At 40.5% G+C, this 15,378-nt stretch overlaps 2 protein-coding genes across 6 annotated transcripts in view; one reads left to right on the plus strand and one right to left on the minus strand.

The window, feature by feature from the left end:
• The window catches only part of LOC139626263 (adenylate cyclase type 1-like), a 43,782-nt gene that overhangs the window by 22,487 nt on the left and 5,917 nt on the right, over window positions 1-15,378 (minus strand). Inside the window, exons 3-7 of the mRNA XM_071486541.1 lie at window positions 13,928-14,046; window positions 10,022-10,133; window positions 4,621-4,748; window positions 2,076-2,234; window positions 328-469 (exon numbers count right to left, since the gene is read on the minus strand). Coding sequence (XP_071342642.1) covers window positions 328-469; window positions 2,076-2,234; window positions 4,621-4,748; window positions 10,022-10,133; window positions 13,928-14,046 — 660 coding nt within the window. The remainder of the gene's footprint in view (window positions 1-327; window positions 470-2,075; window positions 2,235-4,620; window positions 4,749-10,021; window positions 10,134-13,927; window positions 14,047-15,378) is intronic.
• phactr1 (phosphatase and actin regulator 1) overlaps window positions 1-15,378 on the plus strand; it is a 98,481-nt gene that overhangs the window by 7,938 nt on the left and 75,165 nt on the right. For all 5 annotated transcript variants that reach the window (XM_071486543.1, XM_071486544.1, XM_071486546.1 and 2 more), the window contains one exon: window positions 3,428-3,622. The gene's annotated coding sequence lies outside the window, so the exon portion shown is untranslated. The remainder of the gene's footprint in view (window positions 1-3,427; window positions 3,623-15,378) is intronic.

The raw sequence follows: 15,378 nt of genomic DNA on the forward strand, positions 1-15,378 counted from the left end.
GTGTGTGTGTGTGTGTGTGTGTGTGTGTGTGTGTGTGTGTGTGTGTGTGTGTGTGTGTGTGTGTGCGTGCTTGTGCACGTGCATTTATCTGTGGATTTAAAATGCTATGAGCAGACATACACACACACACACACACAGCACTGGTGCACATGTACAGCTGCTGTGAGATAGTGATGTGTATGCCAGCTTAACACATGGCCTACCCTCCTGCCTGCATCATAAGGATTAACTGTTACAACACTGACAGATGTGTCACTTCTCGAGTTGTACGCTGGCAAGAGAAAGCGAGAGAATGCAAAAAAAAATAAAAAAATAGCTGTAGCGTACTTTACGTCTGTGTGATGGCACAATGAAGAAAGTCTCTATGTGATGTTTCTGGAGGAAGGCGTGTCTCTCGTGTCCGAAGCCCGGCTCCACCTCGTAGTCTCCATTCAAACACTCCAGAGTGGTCCTGGTGATGTGCACCTTGCTGAGAGTGCAAGCAGAGCAGATAAAAGTCAGAGACTAATGCCTCAAATCATTATCCCCCTCATTATTTTTATCGGCCTAATAGCCCCTCAGCTTGCTCAAAATTCTTCACAGCAAAGAAATTTTTATTCTAACGGCTCATTTAATCTGGTAACAAGTCCTAAAATCTTATTACTTCACTTGAAACAAGACCAAATTGAGCCATTGAGGTGACCTCATTTCGCTGCTTTTTAAATTCAAACCAGCTTGTTACTGTAGATGAGTTTTCTTGAGTGAAGTGACATTAATTTAATATTAGCGGCCGGCCTTATTTTTAGCTGTGTTCAATGTCCTGTTCAGGAATTTCATGAATCTGCATCAAAGCGAACTCATTTCAACTCAATTTTTTAAGACCAAATATGAGCTAAGGTGACTTCTCAAAGGACATCACTATTTTATCCTTTTAATATTAATAAAGTATAGCTTGGAAGCCAAAGCCACATTTTTAGAGTTAGTGATAGTCTTTAGTTCTCGGTGCCAGTTTCACTGTTGTGCAAAAAATATTAAACACATTTCTTTATTATGACGAGCATGAAAAGTGCTGCTCGTAAAAACAACTCTCTGAAATAACGTGTGTGTGTGTGTGTGTGTGTGTGTGTGTGTGTTGGGTGCATGGTCATGACTGTGCTCAGGGATGCTGAGATTTTGATATTTCTGACTTGCATTATGAGAAACTTTGGGTCAGATCATTGTGACAAGTTTGTAAACACATCTGACAAAACTCGAGAATAAAGGGTTGGATTTGTTTGAACTTTATGACCGGGAGGATTTGATGGAGGAAACACAACTACGACAACAACAGTTTTTCATTATCTAATTCGAGGGTCTACAGACAGAGAGTGTTGGTTTTTGTGATATTGGACTGAATAAATAAAACTTGACAAGATCTGTATCTTATTGTAACAAAGAGATTCATGAATACAACATTTTAATATCATTTTTCTAATCATGTTTATGTTATCATAAGTCTGAGACCATAGGAAATGGATCTCAGACTTTTGGAGAAGACAAGCTCATAATTAAGAAAACCCACCTTATAATTAGGAAGTGCACATTAAGAAAAAGATCTCATTATTAGAAGATCTGTATCTAATAATTAAGAGATGAAGATCTTGTAATTATGAGATCTTTTTCTTGGAATTGAGATGTTAAGTCATGATTATGAATGTAGTGTACTTATAAAAATATGCCTGCAGCTAAAAAGACAATACGATAAAGTTGTTGGTTTTCAGATAAATGTGTTAAATGTAAAAAAAAAAAAAATATATATATGGGTTAAGAATATTTTCCTACTTTTTAAACTAAAGCCATTATATATATATATATATATATCTATAAAGTTGAGCCAGGGAAGCATCAAATATAAAATAATGGACATTTGACAAGTCTATAAAAATACATGTACCAAATATACGTGTGCAGAAAGATTTCCCCTTCTGTTAATGCTATGATCTGATGCATACATCAAAGCCTTGTTCTATCTCTGTTGCTGGGATACTGTGTGTCTGAGCAGGTGTGATGTATTTCTACTGTGACCGCTCAGAGTGTGTGTAACAGTCAGTACTGACCCAGGCAGCCCCCCAGCTTCCATCACATTTGCCAGTGTGACATCGTTTGACCAGACGTCATACTGCCATTTCCTGAGGCCCAGCACGCCACACAGCACCCGTCCGGTGTGCAGACCAACACGCATGTTCAGATCCACCTCCGTCGCCTCCACCACTGACCTGCAGGGAGGAGAAAGGTGGACACGATTAATCTCAAACTGCTCAAACACAAACCAATAAAATTTAACGTCTACCAAGATGGTCTTGAAGCATGTCTTAAAGGATTCCTAACCACATCTCACCAACCTTGGGATGAATTGCCATGAGATGTGACTCAGACATTCTTGGTCCTCAGAGGATGAATCCTAATGACTTTGGTCAACCTTTCCTCTCGCATCACCGTGATTTCATCATTTATGGTTGGATCGTATGGATTGCCATAATATTTGGTACGGAGATTCATGCTCCCATCAGGATGGATAAGAATAACTTTGATCCTCTGACTCACATCAAAATTTTAATCAGTCTCATACATTCCCATCAGATTCAACTTCCCTTTGTGTTTATTGCTAATCGGCAAATGTTAACTTGCTAACATGCTAAACTAAGATAATGGACATGGCGAACATCACACCTGCTAAATATCAAAAATGTAAGCTTTGTCCTGTGAGCTTGTTAGCATGCGAATGTTAGCATTTAGCTCAAAGCACTGCTGTAGTGCAGCGTCACAGTTGCTAGCAGGGCCATAGACTCTTGGTTTTGTTATTTTGGCTCTGTTATCTGAAGGACTGTCCATCATCATGCTTATTTTGATGCTGAACTGGATCCACATGCATATTACAAATTTCTAAAGATTGTTTTTGCAATGCCTTGGAGGAGATATGCGCTCTTTAAGTAGTTTCCAATTCCCATTTCCTCTTCAGAAGGCTGAAAACTCTTTTGAACTTTGGGATGGAAAAAAGCTCTTCATTTTGACCAAAACAAAATACATTAGTTTTAGCCATGGTGGCAGATCTGCTGGCTTATTGACTTGCCTCTTTAGTGGTAGAAGAAAACATTGCAAATTTGTCCCAGACAATGTAAACAACTGTGTAATGCATCCTCTGTGTGCACACGTGTGTCTGTGTTCATGTAGGTCTTACATGTGTAGATTTATGTACAAGTACAGACCACCTTCACATTGCTGTGTTGCGGTGCACTGGAGATGAAGCAGGATTTTTCCAAAGCCTCTCCAGTAAATCACCGCACAGAGCTCCTCGCCAGCAGCAGGAGGTCAGCCACTTCAGACGAGACGGAGTCACGTAAGGAGCAGAGGAAGGGAATAGAGAGCGGTGTAGGGCTGACAGAGTGTGTGTTTGTGTTTGTGTTTACAGGGTGGGGGAAAAGAAAATGTGGTCTGTCCATCAGGCTGAAGGGGGGATGTTGCATGCACACACACACACGGAGGGATGAGTGTGTATGGCAGCACCTGTCCTCTGAGATAAAGGACACCTACAGCGGCATCCATCCACTCAGACAGAGCAGCAGGGAAAGAACATGACAGACAAATGCTCACACAAGGAAATGAGGTAAAGGCTCGCTGTGTATGTGTATGTGTCAACATGCTAGCGGGGTGCGTCACCAAGCGTCTTTTGTATTGTAAATATGTCACAAATTGAATTTGTCTCAGTTTTCAGAATCCATCTGTTGTCAATATTCAGACTTGTGGATATTTCCAACACAGCTTGGGTTTGTCTGAACAACAAAGTGGTTTTAGCTGCTGAATATTGTTTTTATTAATTAACTCACTTCAATTGCATTTTACCATTCTCAGTCAAGCCATTGTTAATACAACACAACTTTTTGAGTGTGATTATTATATATAAAAGTCTTCCAGCAGCTCAACAGGCTTGATCCGCCATATTACGTTTTTTTAATGTGAAAAAATCTCTCAAAAAAAGTCAAACATATTTGCGAATGTTCTGTGTTTTCTCCCCTCGCAATATAATTCCAGTCACACTCAGCAACAGATTCTCAGCCCAGTCTGTCTCTGGGTTGGACCCTGGCTGTGGTACAATACAGCATGAAAAAAGTGTTTCCATTTCAATTTTGTGAAATATTTCTTTTTTCGAATAGTCTGAAAGAACACCTCGTGTGAGCGTATAAATATTTCTGTGACCTTTCAGTTTTTTCAAAAACTCAGGTTTCCATTATTCATTTTTAAGTTTGCAATTTCAAATTGTGCATTAAACAGGTTAATGGAAACACACTTAGTGACATTTGCTTAACAACGATTAAAAAAACGGCAAAGTAGAAGCAATGAAATAACTGGTGGATGAAAGCAAAACGCAGAGCAGCAGAGAGGTGAGTCTGACATCCGTGTTATTGCACTGAAGGGATTAGGGCTGTTACCATGTGAGCAATTATCAGGTTTTAATAACCAACGAATCACTTCAGAGAAATCTTGAAATTGAGTCTTCAATCGACCATGTTCATGCAGATACAGAAAACCTTTTGCATTGACCTGTACATACATGTGGGTGTACAGATGCATGTTATAGAGCCAATGTAGGTGTGTGTGACTCACGCGATGGTGTCAATCATGTCCAGGCCCATCTCCACACAGCAGTGGGCGTGGTCTGCTTTGGGTTGGGTCAGTCCTGATACGCAGTAGTAACAGTCCCCCAGGATCTTTATTCGCCTGCAGTGATTCTCCTGCAGAAACACAAACGTACAGATGCTTCATCATCTGAACAGATAAATCAAACTTTCACAAACTAGATTAGTGTCTCCTGTCTCTTCATGTAAACCCAGGCTGACTCTGTGATGTTGAGGTCAGGGCTCTATGGGGGCAGGACTCCTTGTTCCTCTGGTCTCTGAAGGTCTTTATGACTCTGGTTGAGCTTGTTGTCCTGCTGCAGAATGAACCTGGGATCAATCAGAAACGTCCCTGATGGTGTTGTGTCATGGAGAAGAAGCTAAACATCTTTTATTGCCTAAAACCTTTCCACAGTTCTGTAGCTGTTCAGCATTAGCATGTGTGTTAAAAGACAATCTGTCGGTGTGACAGTGCATTAGGGCCAGTGTTGAAAAATAAAAGCAAATGGAAACTGAGATAACATTATAATTTTTCTCAAAATAATTGATTCTCTTATCATTCTGTTTTTTAATTAAATAATAAAATGGCCCTTACTCATCATCATAGATTACAGATTGTAAGTTTTCAAGTTTCTCAATTTACTAATAATGACGGCACCAGTAATATTTTTGAAAACTTTTCTTCTGCTGATAAAAAGCAAAACTTGATGACTGATAAATAGTTTCTCTTGGGAAAGGAGCAAAAGTTCAGCAGAGTCTCACTGACAACGCTGTGGGAACTAACTCATGACGTTCGTCTGCAGACCGTCAGCTGGGAGTTATTCACATTTTACATGGAGAGGGGAAGCAGCTATAAGTCCTGCTACATGAGATCCAAATGTACAGAAACTATATGGATTCTGCAGCTGCATCTCTGCTCATGTAAATCAGATGTGTGTGTATGCTTGTGCAACCATGTGTGTGTTTGTAGTTGAGGCCAACTCTAATTACTCCGACATGCTCTTGAAGTAGAATCCCGCCCACACATTCCCAGACATATCAGTTATTTGTCACAGTGCACATTGTGCACAAACTCAGCAATCATGACACTCACAAACACCAATACACACACACCTTTACAACACAGGGGTGCACACACTCGCATGCCTGGAGAAAAGCACAAACAGCTGCATGATTACATGCAAACATACTGTACAGGTACTTGGGTTTAGTTGCACACACACAGGGTTTCCATTTGGCACTGCATCACACACAGTCATCAGAAAATCGTAATGGTAGACCCTACAAAGCTTAGCCTGCGGGCTGCCTCTGAGTGACAAACACACATGCACACACAAACACACACACATACACACACTCTCCATTTCTGTTCCTAGCGCTGGGATAATCATCCACATTCTGAATTCTCATATCCTCCCACGCCAGAATCTTTCTGCTCCCGTGAGCAGAAAACCAGAGCACCCCGTCTACTCTCCTCTCATCTCCGCCTCTTACCCTGCAGTTGTCATGAATCCTCTGTACGTATGTGTGTGTGTATGTGTGTGTGTGTGTGTGTGTGTGTGTGTGTGTGTGTGTGGCGAGTGTGTGAGAACAGAAATTAGAGAGAAATTATCAGCTGACAGCAAACCACATCTCAAGAGAAAGATATCTGTGTTTGCTTTAGTAGACAAATTTGAGATTTCAAACCAGCTGACTGGAGACAGTTTGTCTAATTCAGCGGCAAAATCTGTGGCCTCAGTGTGGCTTGATTCACTCTCGTCTCCATTACATTACAGTTAGGTGAAGGTTAGGGTTGAGTAAGGCGTGTGTCTGTTATGGTTAAGTTTAGGCTGAGCCTGCAGGGAATCAGTGTGTTGTGTAGCATACAGCAGTCAGACAGGCTCAGCAGCTGTGACAGAGCCGGCTTGAAAGTGAATCTCTCCCTCGCTAAACACGACAGGGTATAAATCTCAATTAGGATGCAGCTGCAGCTACACACATACACACACTCACACACATGCACACAATACATCCTCATCACAAGATTTCCATATAATGGCTTACTGAGCGCTGGAGCACTGATAGCAAGCCACATATCACCTTGTATCTTGCTCTTCCTCTCCCTCTGTCTCTCTCCCTCTCTCGCGTTAAGCCATGACTGATTGCTGAGATGCAGAATGAACTCAAGAGGGATTATCCTGCTGATCATGTGATCTTTTGTGTGTGTGCATGTGTGTGCATGTGTGCGTGTAGAAAGCAAGAGTAAACTGTCTGAAGAGATCACTTGGCCCGGTGGAAGATGAGGTCAGGCAGGTGGCAGACTGAGGGTTGAGTGTGAATGTGGTGTAACTGACATTTTGGACAAGATGAGTTTATACATTATTGGAAAGCTCTTTGTGAACTCTAGTGAAAATCTGAGGTCATTTTAGAGTGAGACCAGAATCACTGCCTCGTGGTTGTACGCCTCCACCGGCCAGTCAGGATGCAGGAAATATGGTCACAATTTGTTCCTGAGTTACAGCATTAAATAATAATCAGAAGTGTAATGTCTTAACATTATGATGTCACAGTTAAATTGATCTTTTTTGGATATAATCTGTCCTCACTTCATTATTTAGCTCTTGACCCTTTGGATATAAAATGTCATCACTTAATTATTTAGTTCCATCAGACATTTGTGTTAAATTGTGTCACAATTAGCGCCTGTATTCTTGAGTTACAGCCAAAAATGGGGTTTGTGAGGTCACAGTGACCTGTGACCTATCACGTTTGCACCAGATGTAATGAAATTCTCTCCTTTCCTTCCTGATATATCAGCACATTTTTTTAAGAATGAAGTGGAGTCAAAACAATGACCGTGAGGTTAAACAATCAGCTTCATTCAGGAGGCTTGAATTTCATTTTCAGGATTTTCCTCAACAGCAAAACAACAATATTCATTGTTTGGTCAAATACTTAAAACAACCCGTTTCCCGTGTTGTGTGTGTGTGTGTGTCTGTGTGTGTGTGTGTGTGTGTGTGTGTGTCTCTTTCAGTATCAATATGATTACAGTAGTCTGGCAGCAGATAACCTGTCACTCACCTAATCTTCTTCCCCAGAACAACACTACACAGCATATGCTACCATACACACACTCTCTTTAAGAACTGCAAGTCTCAGTAGTACACACACACACACACACACACACACACACAAACACACACAAACACACATATACACACAGAAAATCTCCACCTTAAGCCCTTATCTTCCCTCTGTCTAAAATATCGGTCATCTCTCCCTCTCTCACCCTTCCAGTTCCGTCCCCTTCTTGACCTTCATTCTGTCCTCCTCTTCCTCCATGTCAGTCAGCCTCCCCAGCTTTTTCACCCTTGGATCAATACATGGCTTGGCATAATAAATGAGCTCCAGGACTAAATAATACATTCCGTTTTCTTGGAGGCTTTTTGTGCTGCAGAGGAACAACAGGCTGAAACAGGAGCTCACCAACTGTTCGGAGTCTCTCGCAGCCAGCCCTCCTCCCTCGCTGTAGGCCGACTGTGACGGCTCCGACACAGAAGCTTTATTTTAAATTTACTAACTTTTCTCTCTAACTCGCACCATCTTGTACACTTATCTCACTCGATACATCCTCGAAGCCAATGTTATCTTACTGTATATCAGTATCAACGTATTCCTCAGCTAAGTAACAAGAAATCGCAGTAATTGCAAAGATATGTTGTAGAAATAGAAACACTGTGACCATTACATGGTTTGTCCACTTCAAAAAGTACAGTACATGTACACATCATTATCACACATCATTGCAAAGTTGCTATAATCAGTGTTTTATATTATATTATATAATGTGAAAGGTCATAAATGTGAAACCACAGATAACTATCACCCAATTGTGCAGTTCCTCTCAGCTCCACAGATTCCTTTTATAAAAAATTTGGTTTTACAACCCACAGCTTTACTGTTTTGATTCACTCTCACTGCTCTCAATAGTTTCTTTAAAAAAAAAAAAATTCTTTCTGTACTTTTCCCAGTGTGATATTTTTGTGTTGTTCAACACCTTGTCTTGGCCTACTGGCCTGCAGCTTTAATATTTTGGGTCACTCTGAAACTCTGTAACTCTGGCAAACTCACATCTACTGACTCCTCAAACAGCAGACAGAAAAAGTTAACAACTAGCTGGTAAACACAGTAGTGAAGGAGCCAGAAAGAGGTAATATATACTTAGATATAGGCTCAACTTATCAACTTTATCAGTTTCATCGTTGTGTTGCCTCAAAATAGCTAAACAATCTGTTTAAGTCTGAGAATGTTAAAACAGCTATAATCAGTATTTTTCCATCTAAACAGAGAATCAAATGTAAAAGTAGTGACGGTGTTAGAGAGGTCACCTGTAGTGATGAACCTTCATGGATTATCACCTGAATCTGCAGCTTCCTTCAGCTTCACAGAGCTTTACAGTGAGTTTCAGCTCATTGTTTATTTGTCTGACCCCAGGGTATCTGCAGGTCTTGAAAAGTCTTGGTAAAAATTGAGTTCAGGTTCCTCAGAGAAAAAATGTCTTAGAGGGTATTAAATATATATATGTTGTCCTGCCTGCCATAGATACTAACAATTATTATGGGCCTTGTCGTCTCTACTGGTTTTCCATCATTTTTATTTTGTATGGCCAGGTTGAACAGGTATTAAATTTAATTTTATTTGGTATTAAAACATCTTTAAAAGCCTTAAATTTAACTTTAACACTGCAGAAACCCTGGACCCACAACTATACTGTCAGCTCTCTAATAGTGTTGTTTTCAGCCACAGCAGGCAGCTGTTTTCAGAAAATAAAAAGTTGTAAAAACCCACAATACAATACCTGCTCAGCAGCAAGTAGCAGACAGACACAGGTAGAGACTCACTGGGGAACATAGTGGAGCATTTAGCAGCTAAATAGCCAAAGATTTCCCTCAGGAATTGGTGGAGACCAAAAACAGAGCTAAAAGGAGAGCAAATATTCACCATATAAACTTTTATAAGGTGATGATATGAGTGTTAAATGTATTTACAGCTTGTGGCCAGAAAGATCAACAAAAACTAATTAAAAGACAAAGATTATTACATTAACCTTAAGATTGAATGAAAATCTGAGAATATCTAAGAATTTAGTGTTTATAGTTGAGTTGAGACATGATTCTTGGATGATATCTCGAACCATCTGAGTATGTGTATAAATAATCACCTTTAAATAATGATAGATCCATCAGTCGAATGCTGTGGAAAGACTTAAACCAAGACATCTGTGTTCTGACTTGCATAAAGACTTTAACTGCACATTGATCACATTGATGTGTAATTAACTTAATCATTTTCATTGTGAAGCAGATGTGTGTGAGGTGAGAGTAAGCCTCGGGGGAAGGTGGAGCACTTACTGTAGCCAGTTCGTCAAACTTCCCAAAGAGTTCGTTGAGCAGTTTGACCAGTTCCTGAGCTGTGCACTGAGAGGCCAAGCTGGTGAATCCCACAATGTCTGCAAACAGGATGCTATCGGGAGGGAAAGGAAAAGAGATTTTAATCTAAAGTGAAGCCCTCGACTCATCATGACAACTGATTTGGGTTCTGTCTGTTCCTCGTATTCCCCAGGGAGTAAACACTCTGCGGTTCCCAAAGCAATAAAAGAATAAAACCTACAGAAACAGACGGAGTATGTTAACTGCACTGAACAGTATTTTTCTCCCCTTCCCGGGACAAAACACCCACAGGTAAATTGGCTAATGGAGATCAAAAGTGAAGCAAGCAGCAAGTACCATAATCCAATCCCTGATAAGTGAAAGCGTCTTTTAGGCCAACCACTAAATCAATTACAGGGCTAAATTGCCTGCTCCTGGCTAGCAGCTGGAGTGGGGTTGAGGAAGGTGTTGAAAGCTACTTAGCTCCTCATTCATTTACTCAGAGGCCTGCCAGATGGCACCAAAACAAGGTGTTATGGATCTTATTGACTCTCGGTCCATAAAAAGATGCACTTGCCCTGGAGTAAAGGCATCTGAACTCTGGGTTGTGAGTAGAGCTGGGTCATATCTGAAATTCTTTGATACCAGTTCTGATACATTACCTGAGTTTGGGTACTGTTATCCAAACAATACTTTTTCAATGCCTTACATGTTAATGCAAAATGCCAAATTTTCTAAAACAGGAACAAGTTAAGTCTAACAGTTTATTTTTGTCATCATCTTCAGAAAACCCATTTTTGTATTTTTCTAATCTGAGAAGATCCCTGACTTTTTATCCAGCATCACGATGAGATTGATATGAGTGGTTTTTGAGTCAAATGTCTCAACAACTATGAGTTGCCATGAAATTTGGTTCAGATATTCATGTTCCCCAGAGGTGATCCTGAACCTGTAATCATCAGGTCAAATCTTTACTTAACTGTACTTTAGTTAATGAATACCTGATGACATTCCCATCAGCCTCAGCTGTCCGTCATGTTTAGAGCTAAAGTTATTGTTTTCTCCACAATAGTTTGTTAATCCACCCATCCAGCCCCAACCTCCTCCATCTGAGGTTTTGTTGTGCTGAAAACAATGTCACCCCACATTTGTCTTTGCTCCTGACGGACAAGACTCATAATCCTCACAGGTCACCAGTTCATATGTTGCTGTTTCTGGTTTTAGGAATTTGAACAAACAACCAATGCACTGTAAAAACGACAACTTGATTAATGTTGAGTGAACACATATACTTACTATTTACTTTTGCTGAAGTAAATAGTAGAGAATTATGACCAAAAAGAAGAGCAAACAAATATGTGACATGCTTTTGTTTTTCCTTGTGAAAACACATTGAATCTAGTCCTGACATCAGCATCTGTACGTGAAGTTTGCCTCAGTGAAATCGTGAATAGAGAATAAGTAAAGAAGATGACTCTGACCAGACATTCAGCACCAGCTTTCAGTACTGGACAGATACTCGGACACATTTAAGTCCCCAAAAAGTACTGAGGTTTGAGCCCCAGCCCTGCATGGAGAGGCCCTCCCTCTGCATCGTGACTGAGATGTTGTTGCTCTTTTTGCAGCACAGTGTAGCTGCTCAGGAGCCTGATGTATGCAAAGCTGGGATCACGACTGCTGCTCGACAGAAGAGCTCCGTTGTGTGATTTGTCTTTGAATGGCGTTGTGCTGCAGGTCGTGCTGATGTGTGGTGGGTGAGGAGGAGAAGGCAAGAGGAGGGCAGAGAGGGAGGCAGGAGGTGGGGGGCGAGAGCAGAGCGGTGGCAGAGATAAATAGGTGTGCGATCAAACGTTCTTGGGGCCACATCAAAGGGGGGCCAGATCAGGGAGATGTCATGGCCCTGCTCGGCAACATAAAGCTCATGTTTGTTTGGTTTTTTTTTTTTAAACCACCATGTGTTTGGGTGTGCATGTGTGTGTTTGTAGCAGCTCCCTGGAGATGAGCGGGAGCTGGCTCGCTGGCTGCAGCAGCGTGATGTTTGGCCATGTGCCAGTGCAGCAGCAGCAGCAGCAGCAGCAGCGAGGCTGGTGAACGGGCGGTGATGTTCCTGAGCTGTGGGTGAGTGTGGTAGACAAACAGAGAGAGAGAGAGAGAGGGAGAGAAAAAAGAGGCAGACACAGAGTGGAGAGGATTGTCTCTTGACAGGAGTGCTGTTGACATGTTACCTAGCCCTCCACTCCCACACTCACAGCTCTGATACAGCCCTCGGTTTCTCTTTCCTGCCTCGTTGGAATGTAATCAGCTCAGAGTCTGGCCAGGTTTTCACGCTCACTAATATTCTCTTCATTACAAGTGCAATAGAGGAGGCTGCTGAATAGGCTGAAAAATCACAAGGACAGGGCTGCAAATAATGATTTTCATTAATGATTGATTTTTTTACTATTTGGTTAATGAATTGTTTACTATATTAAATGTAAAAAAAATACCCATATATGGTACGAAGTTCCTCAAATTGCTTTTTTTGTGTGATCAACAGTAAAAAACCCCAAAGAAATTCAACTTACAACAATGAAAAACCCATAAACCAAGAAAATCTTTTTTTTAAATTCTCTTTTCCTTAATTAATGAGTTAAACTTCAGAGTAGTTTAACAGCAGTCATTCAAAATATGAGTCAATAATTTGTTATACACTGTAAGATAATAGTGAAACATGTCAATCACAGTTTCCCAAATTACATGTTTTGTCTGATCAACACCCAAAAATATTCAATTCACAATGAAGTAAAATAGAGAAAAAACAGACGTGCTTGCATCTGAGGTGCTAAGTGTTTGATGAGAGTGTTTGTTTGACTCTGATAAATGACTTAAATCATCAGCTTTCGTTCAAAATATAGAACAATATACTAGTTGCTGCACCACAAAAGCATTTTCTTAACTGCATCACCTTTCATACTCCTGTACTGTCTATTGTACTGTCAATGATTAACAAAGACTATTATTATTACTTCATGTAATAACTATTATATAGCGCTGAATCTTTGGTCTCTACATACTATACTTCCTGTTCCCTCCAATCTAATGTCAGTGTGTAGATTGGAGTCATAACAACCTGCAAAAGTTACAAAAGCTGCAATATGACAATCTCTGTTTCACTGACACTGTTGAGTCCAAAAAAGCAAGAATGATCTAATCATGTTGTCCTTTAATGTATTTTTAAACCCTGAAGCTGTTTCTTCGCAAACTTTTGGATGTGATGAAATCGTGATGAAAAGATGCAAGGGACTAAAATGTAGCAGCCAATCGTAGTAGTGTTTGAGTAATGTCATAAACAGCCTGTTTAATCAGAGCTGGGACTTCATCACTGACAACCAGTGCCACCAGTGTCACCAGTATGCTTTATAGACATACAGAGGTCATACCAGTTTGTCTCAAGTCTGCATCTCACTGATAATTCCACTGATGAGTGGAAAGCTCCAGAAAAAAGATAGTAAGAAGACCTTGACTCAGACAAAACCTCCTTTTGGCTGCTCAAATGAAACGACATTCTCACGGGTTTAATCTTTGATAATGAACTCTTTGATAATTCAGTTTTATTGCAGTCACTGCTTTGATTCTGACGCAGATGCAAAGATCTGCCTCCAAAACAACAACAGCAGCACAAACGTGAGCTGAGCCAGAGGAGATGGCCATTTTTAAGTCTGCTGGTGTTGGTAACACTGCTCTGTCCCTTCTAACCTTTACATAGTTTGATTGCATCGGCGTTCATGGCTGTTCTTAATTGCTCCCTCTATTCTTGACCTTGACGTCACAGCAGGTGACACCTGGATCAAAACACTCCAGTCCCTCCGCACACCTCGGCGCTCCACAGTTGTCATGACACCCCCGTACCTGACATTGTCATGACGCTGGATGTAGATCTTGTGAAAGATCCTCTCAGGCGGCTTCAGGAAGTCCTCCTTCATCTCCATGGCAACATTCCTGGGCAGTAGACTCATTAGCAGACGCTCCTGAGGAGGGAGGGGTCAAAACAGGAGAGAGCAGCGTTAGATGTGGACATAAATGTGCACACTGTGAGTTTGTATTCATGTAGGCATCAACAAACTGCTCTATGCTTTAATGTAAACATGAAACTGATCAAAAAGTTTTGTGATCAATTGATCACTGAAGCTGATTCAAGCCTCTAAAATACAAGGATTAGATTTTTTTGTTTGTTTTATGTCATTTTAAACTAAATTTGTACTGAAACCATTAGTCAGTAAAGTAATTAATTGATCAATAGAAAATTAACCTTTTCAATGATGAAATAATTGACTGTCATTTTTCAAGCTTAAAATTCTGATTTCAACTTTTCACCTGCAAAGATTTGCTGCTTTTCTTTGTATTTTGAACTGTTGGTTGACCACAATAAGTAATCTGAGGGTCACTTCAGGTTTTAGAAAAATTGTAACAGATATTTTTAAACAAATTTCTGACATTTTATAGAACAAACCATAAAGAAAATACTTTGCAAAAGAATCAATCCAGAAAATAATTTTTAGCTGCAGTGCGACACTGAATATTTTGAGGTTTTGTCGAGTTGTACTGTCAAGAAAACAAGAAAGTTGTCACCTTAAACTCTCGGAACAAGTATTGATTTTCTGAAATGATTAATTACTTAAGTGAGGAATCAATGATGGAAAAAATCATTATTTGCAGCCTAAATTTAGGCTGCAAAAACTGAAGGTGTTGGATTTAGTTAATTTCCTGCATTGGCATTAGGCTTTAATTGTGAGGTGCAGAATCATCCAATATAAATGGATGTCGCAGGGACTGGGCTGAAAATCAATTTATTGAATTAATCACTCATCAAAATTGTTGTCATTTAGCAAATCATAGATGAATCCTTTTAGCACGAGTCTAAAGTTGTATCCACTCTGATCAGTTGATTTGTTTGAGTGCGTGCGTCTCAGTTGCAGCAGCGCAGAGGACGTCAAATGGCTGTGAATGCACAGTGAATCATCAGGTGGCTCTGCTGAACAGCTGTGGAGAGGCAGGGCTTCTCCTGTGTCTCCCTCCAACACGGTTTTCACATCATACATCCATAAAAAGCTGAAGTGGAGAGCAGCTTTTAGAAAGAGCCGTCACACCGACTGATGGAGGATGTGTGTGAAAATGTCAGCGTGTGTGCTCGTGTTTCACCGTTTGCACTTATACACACGTGTGTGTCAGGTGTTGAAACGGTGATCACTAAAGTGTGAAGGTTTGGTCGTTTGAGTAAGATAACTAATGCATCTGCTTTATTACTCTCGTCCATGAACGTGTTCTAATCGCACAGTAACGATTCTCATTCCTCTGATCCG

Source organism: Trachinotus anak, unplaced genomic scaffold, assembly GCF_046630095.1.
Source record: "Trachinotus anak isolate AG129_WGS33_773 ecotype Australia unplaced genomic scaffold, CSIRO_AGI_Tana_v1 ptg000010l, whole genome shotgun sequence".
NCBI classification, from domain to species: Eukaryota; Metazoa; Chordata; class Actinopteri; order Carangiformes; family Carangidae; genus Trachinotus; species Trachinotus anak.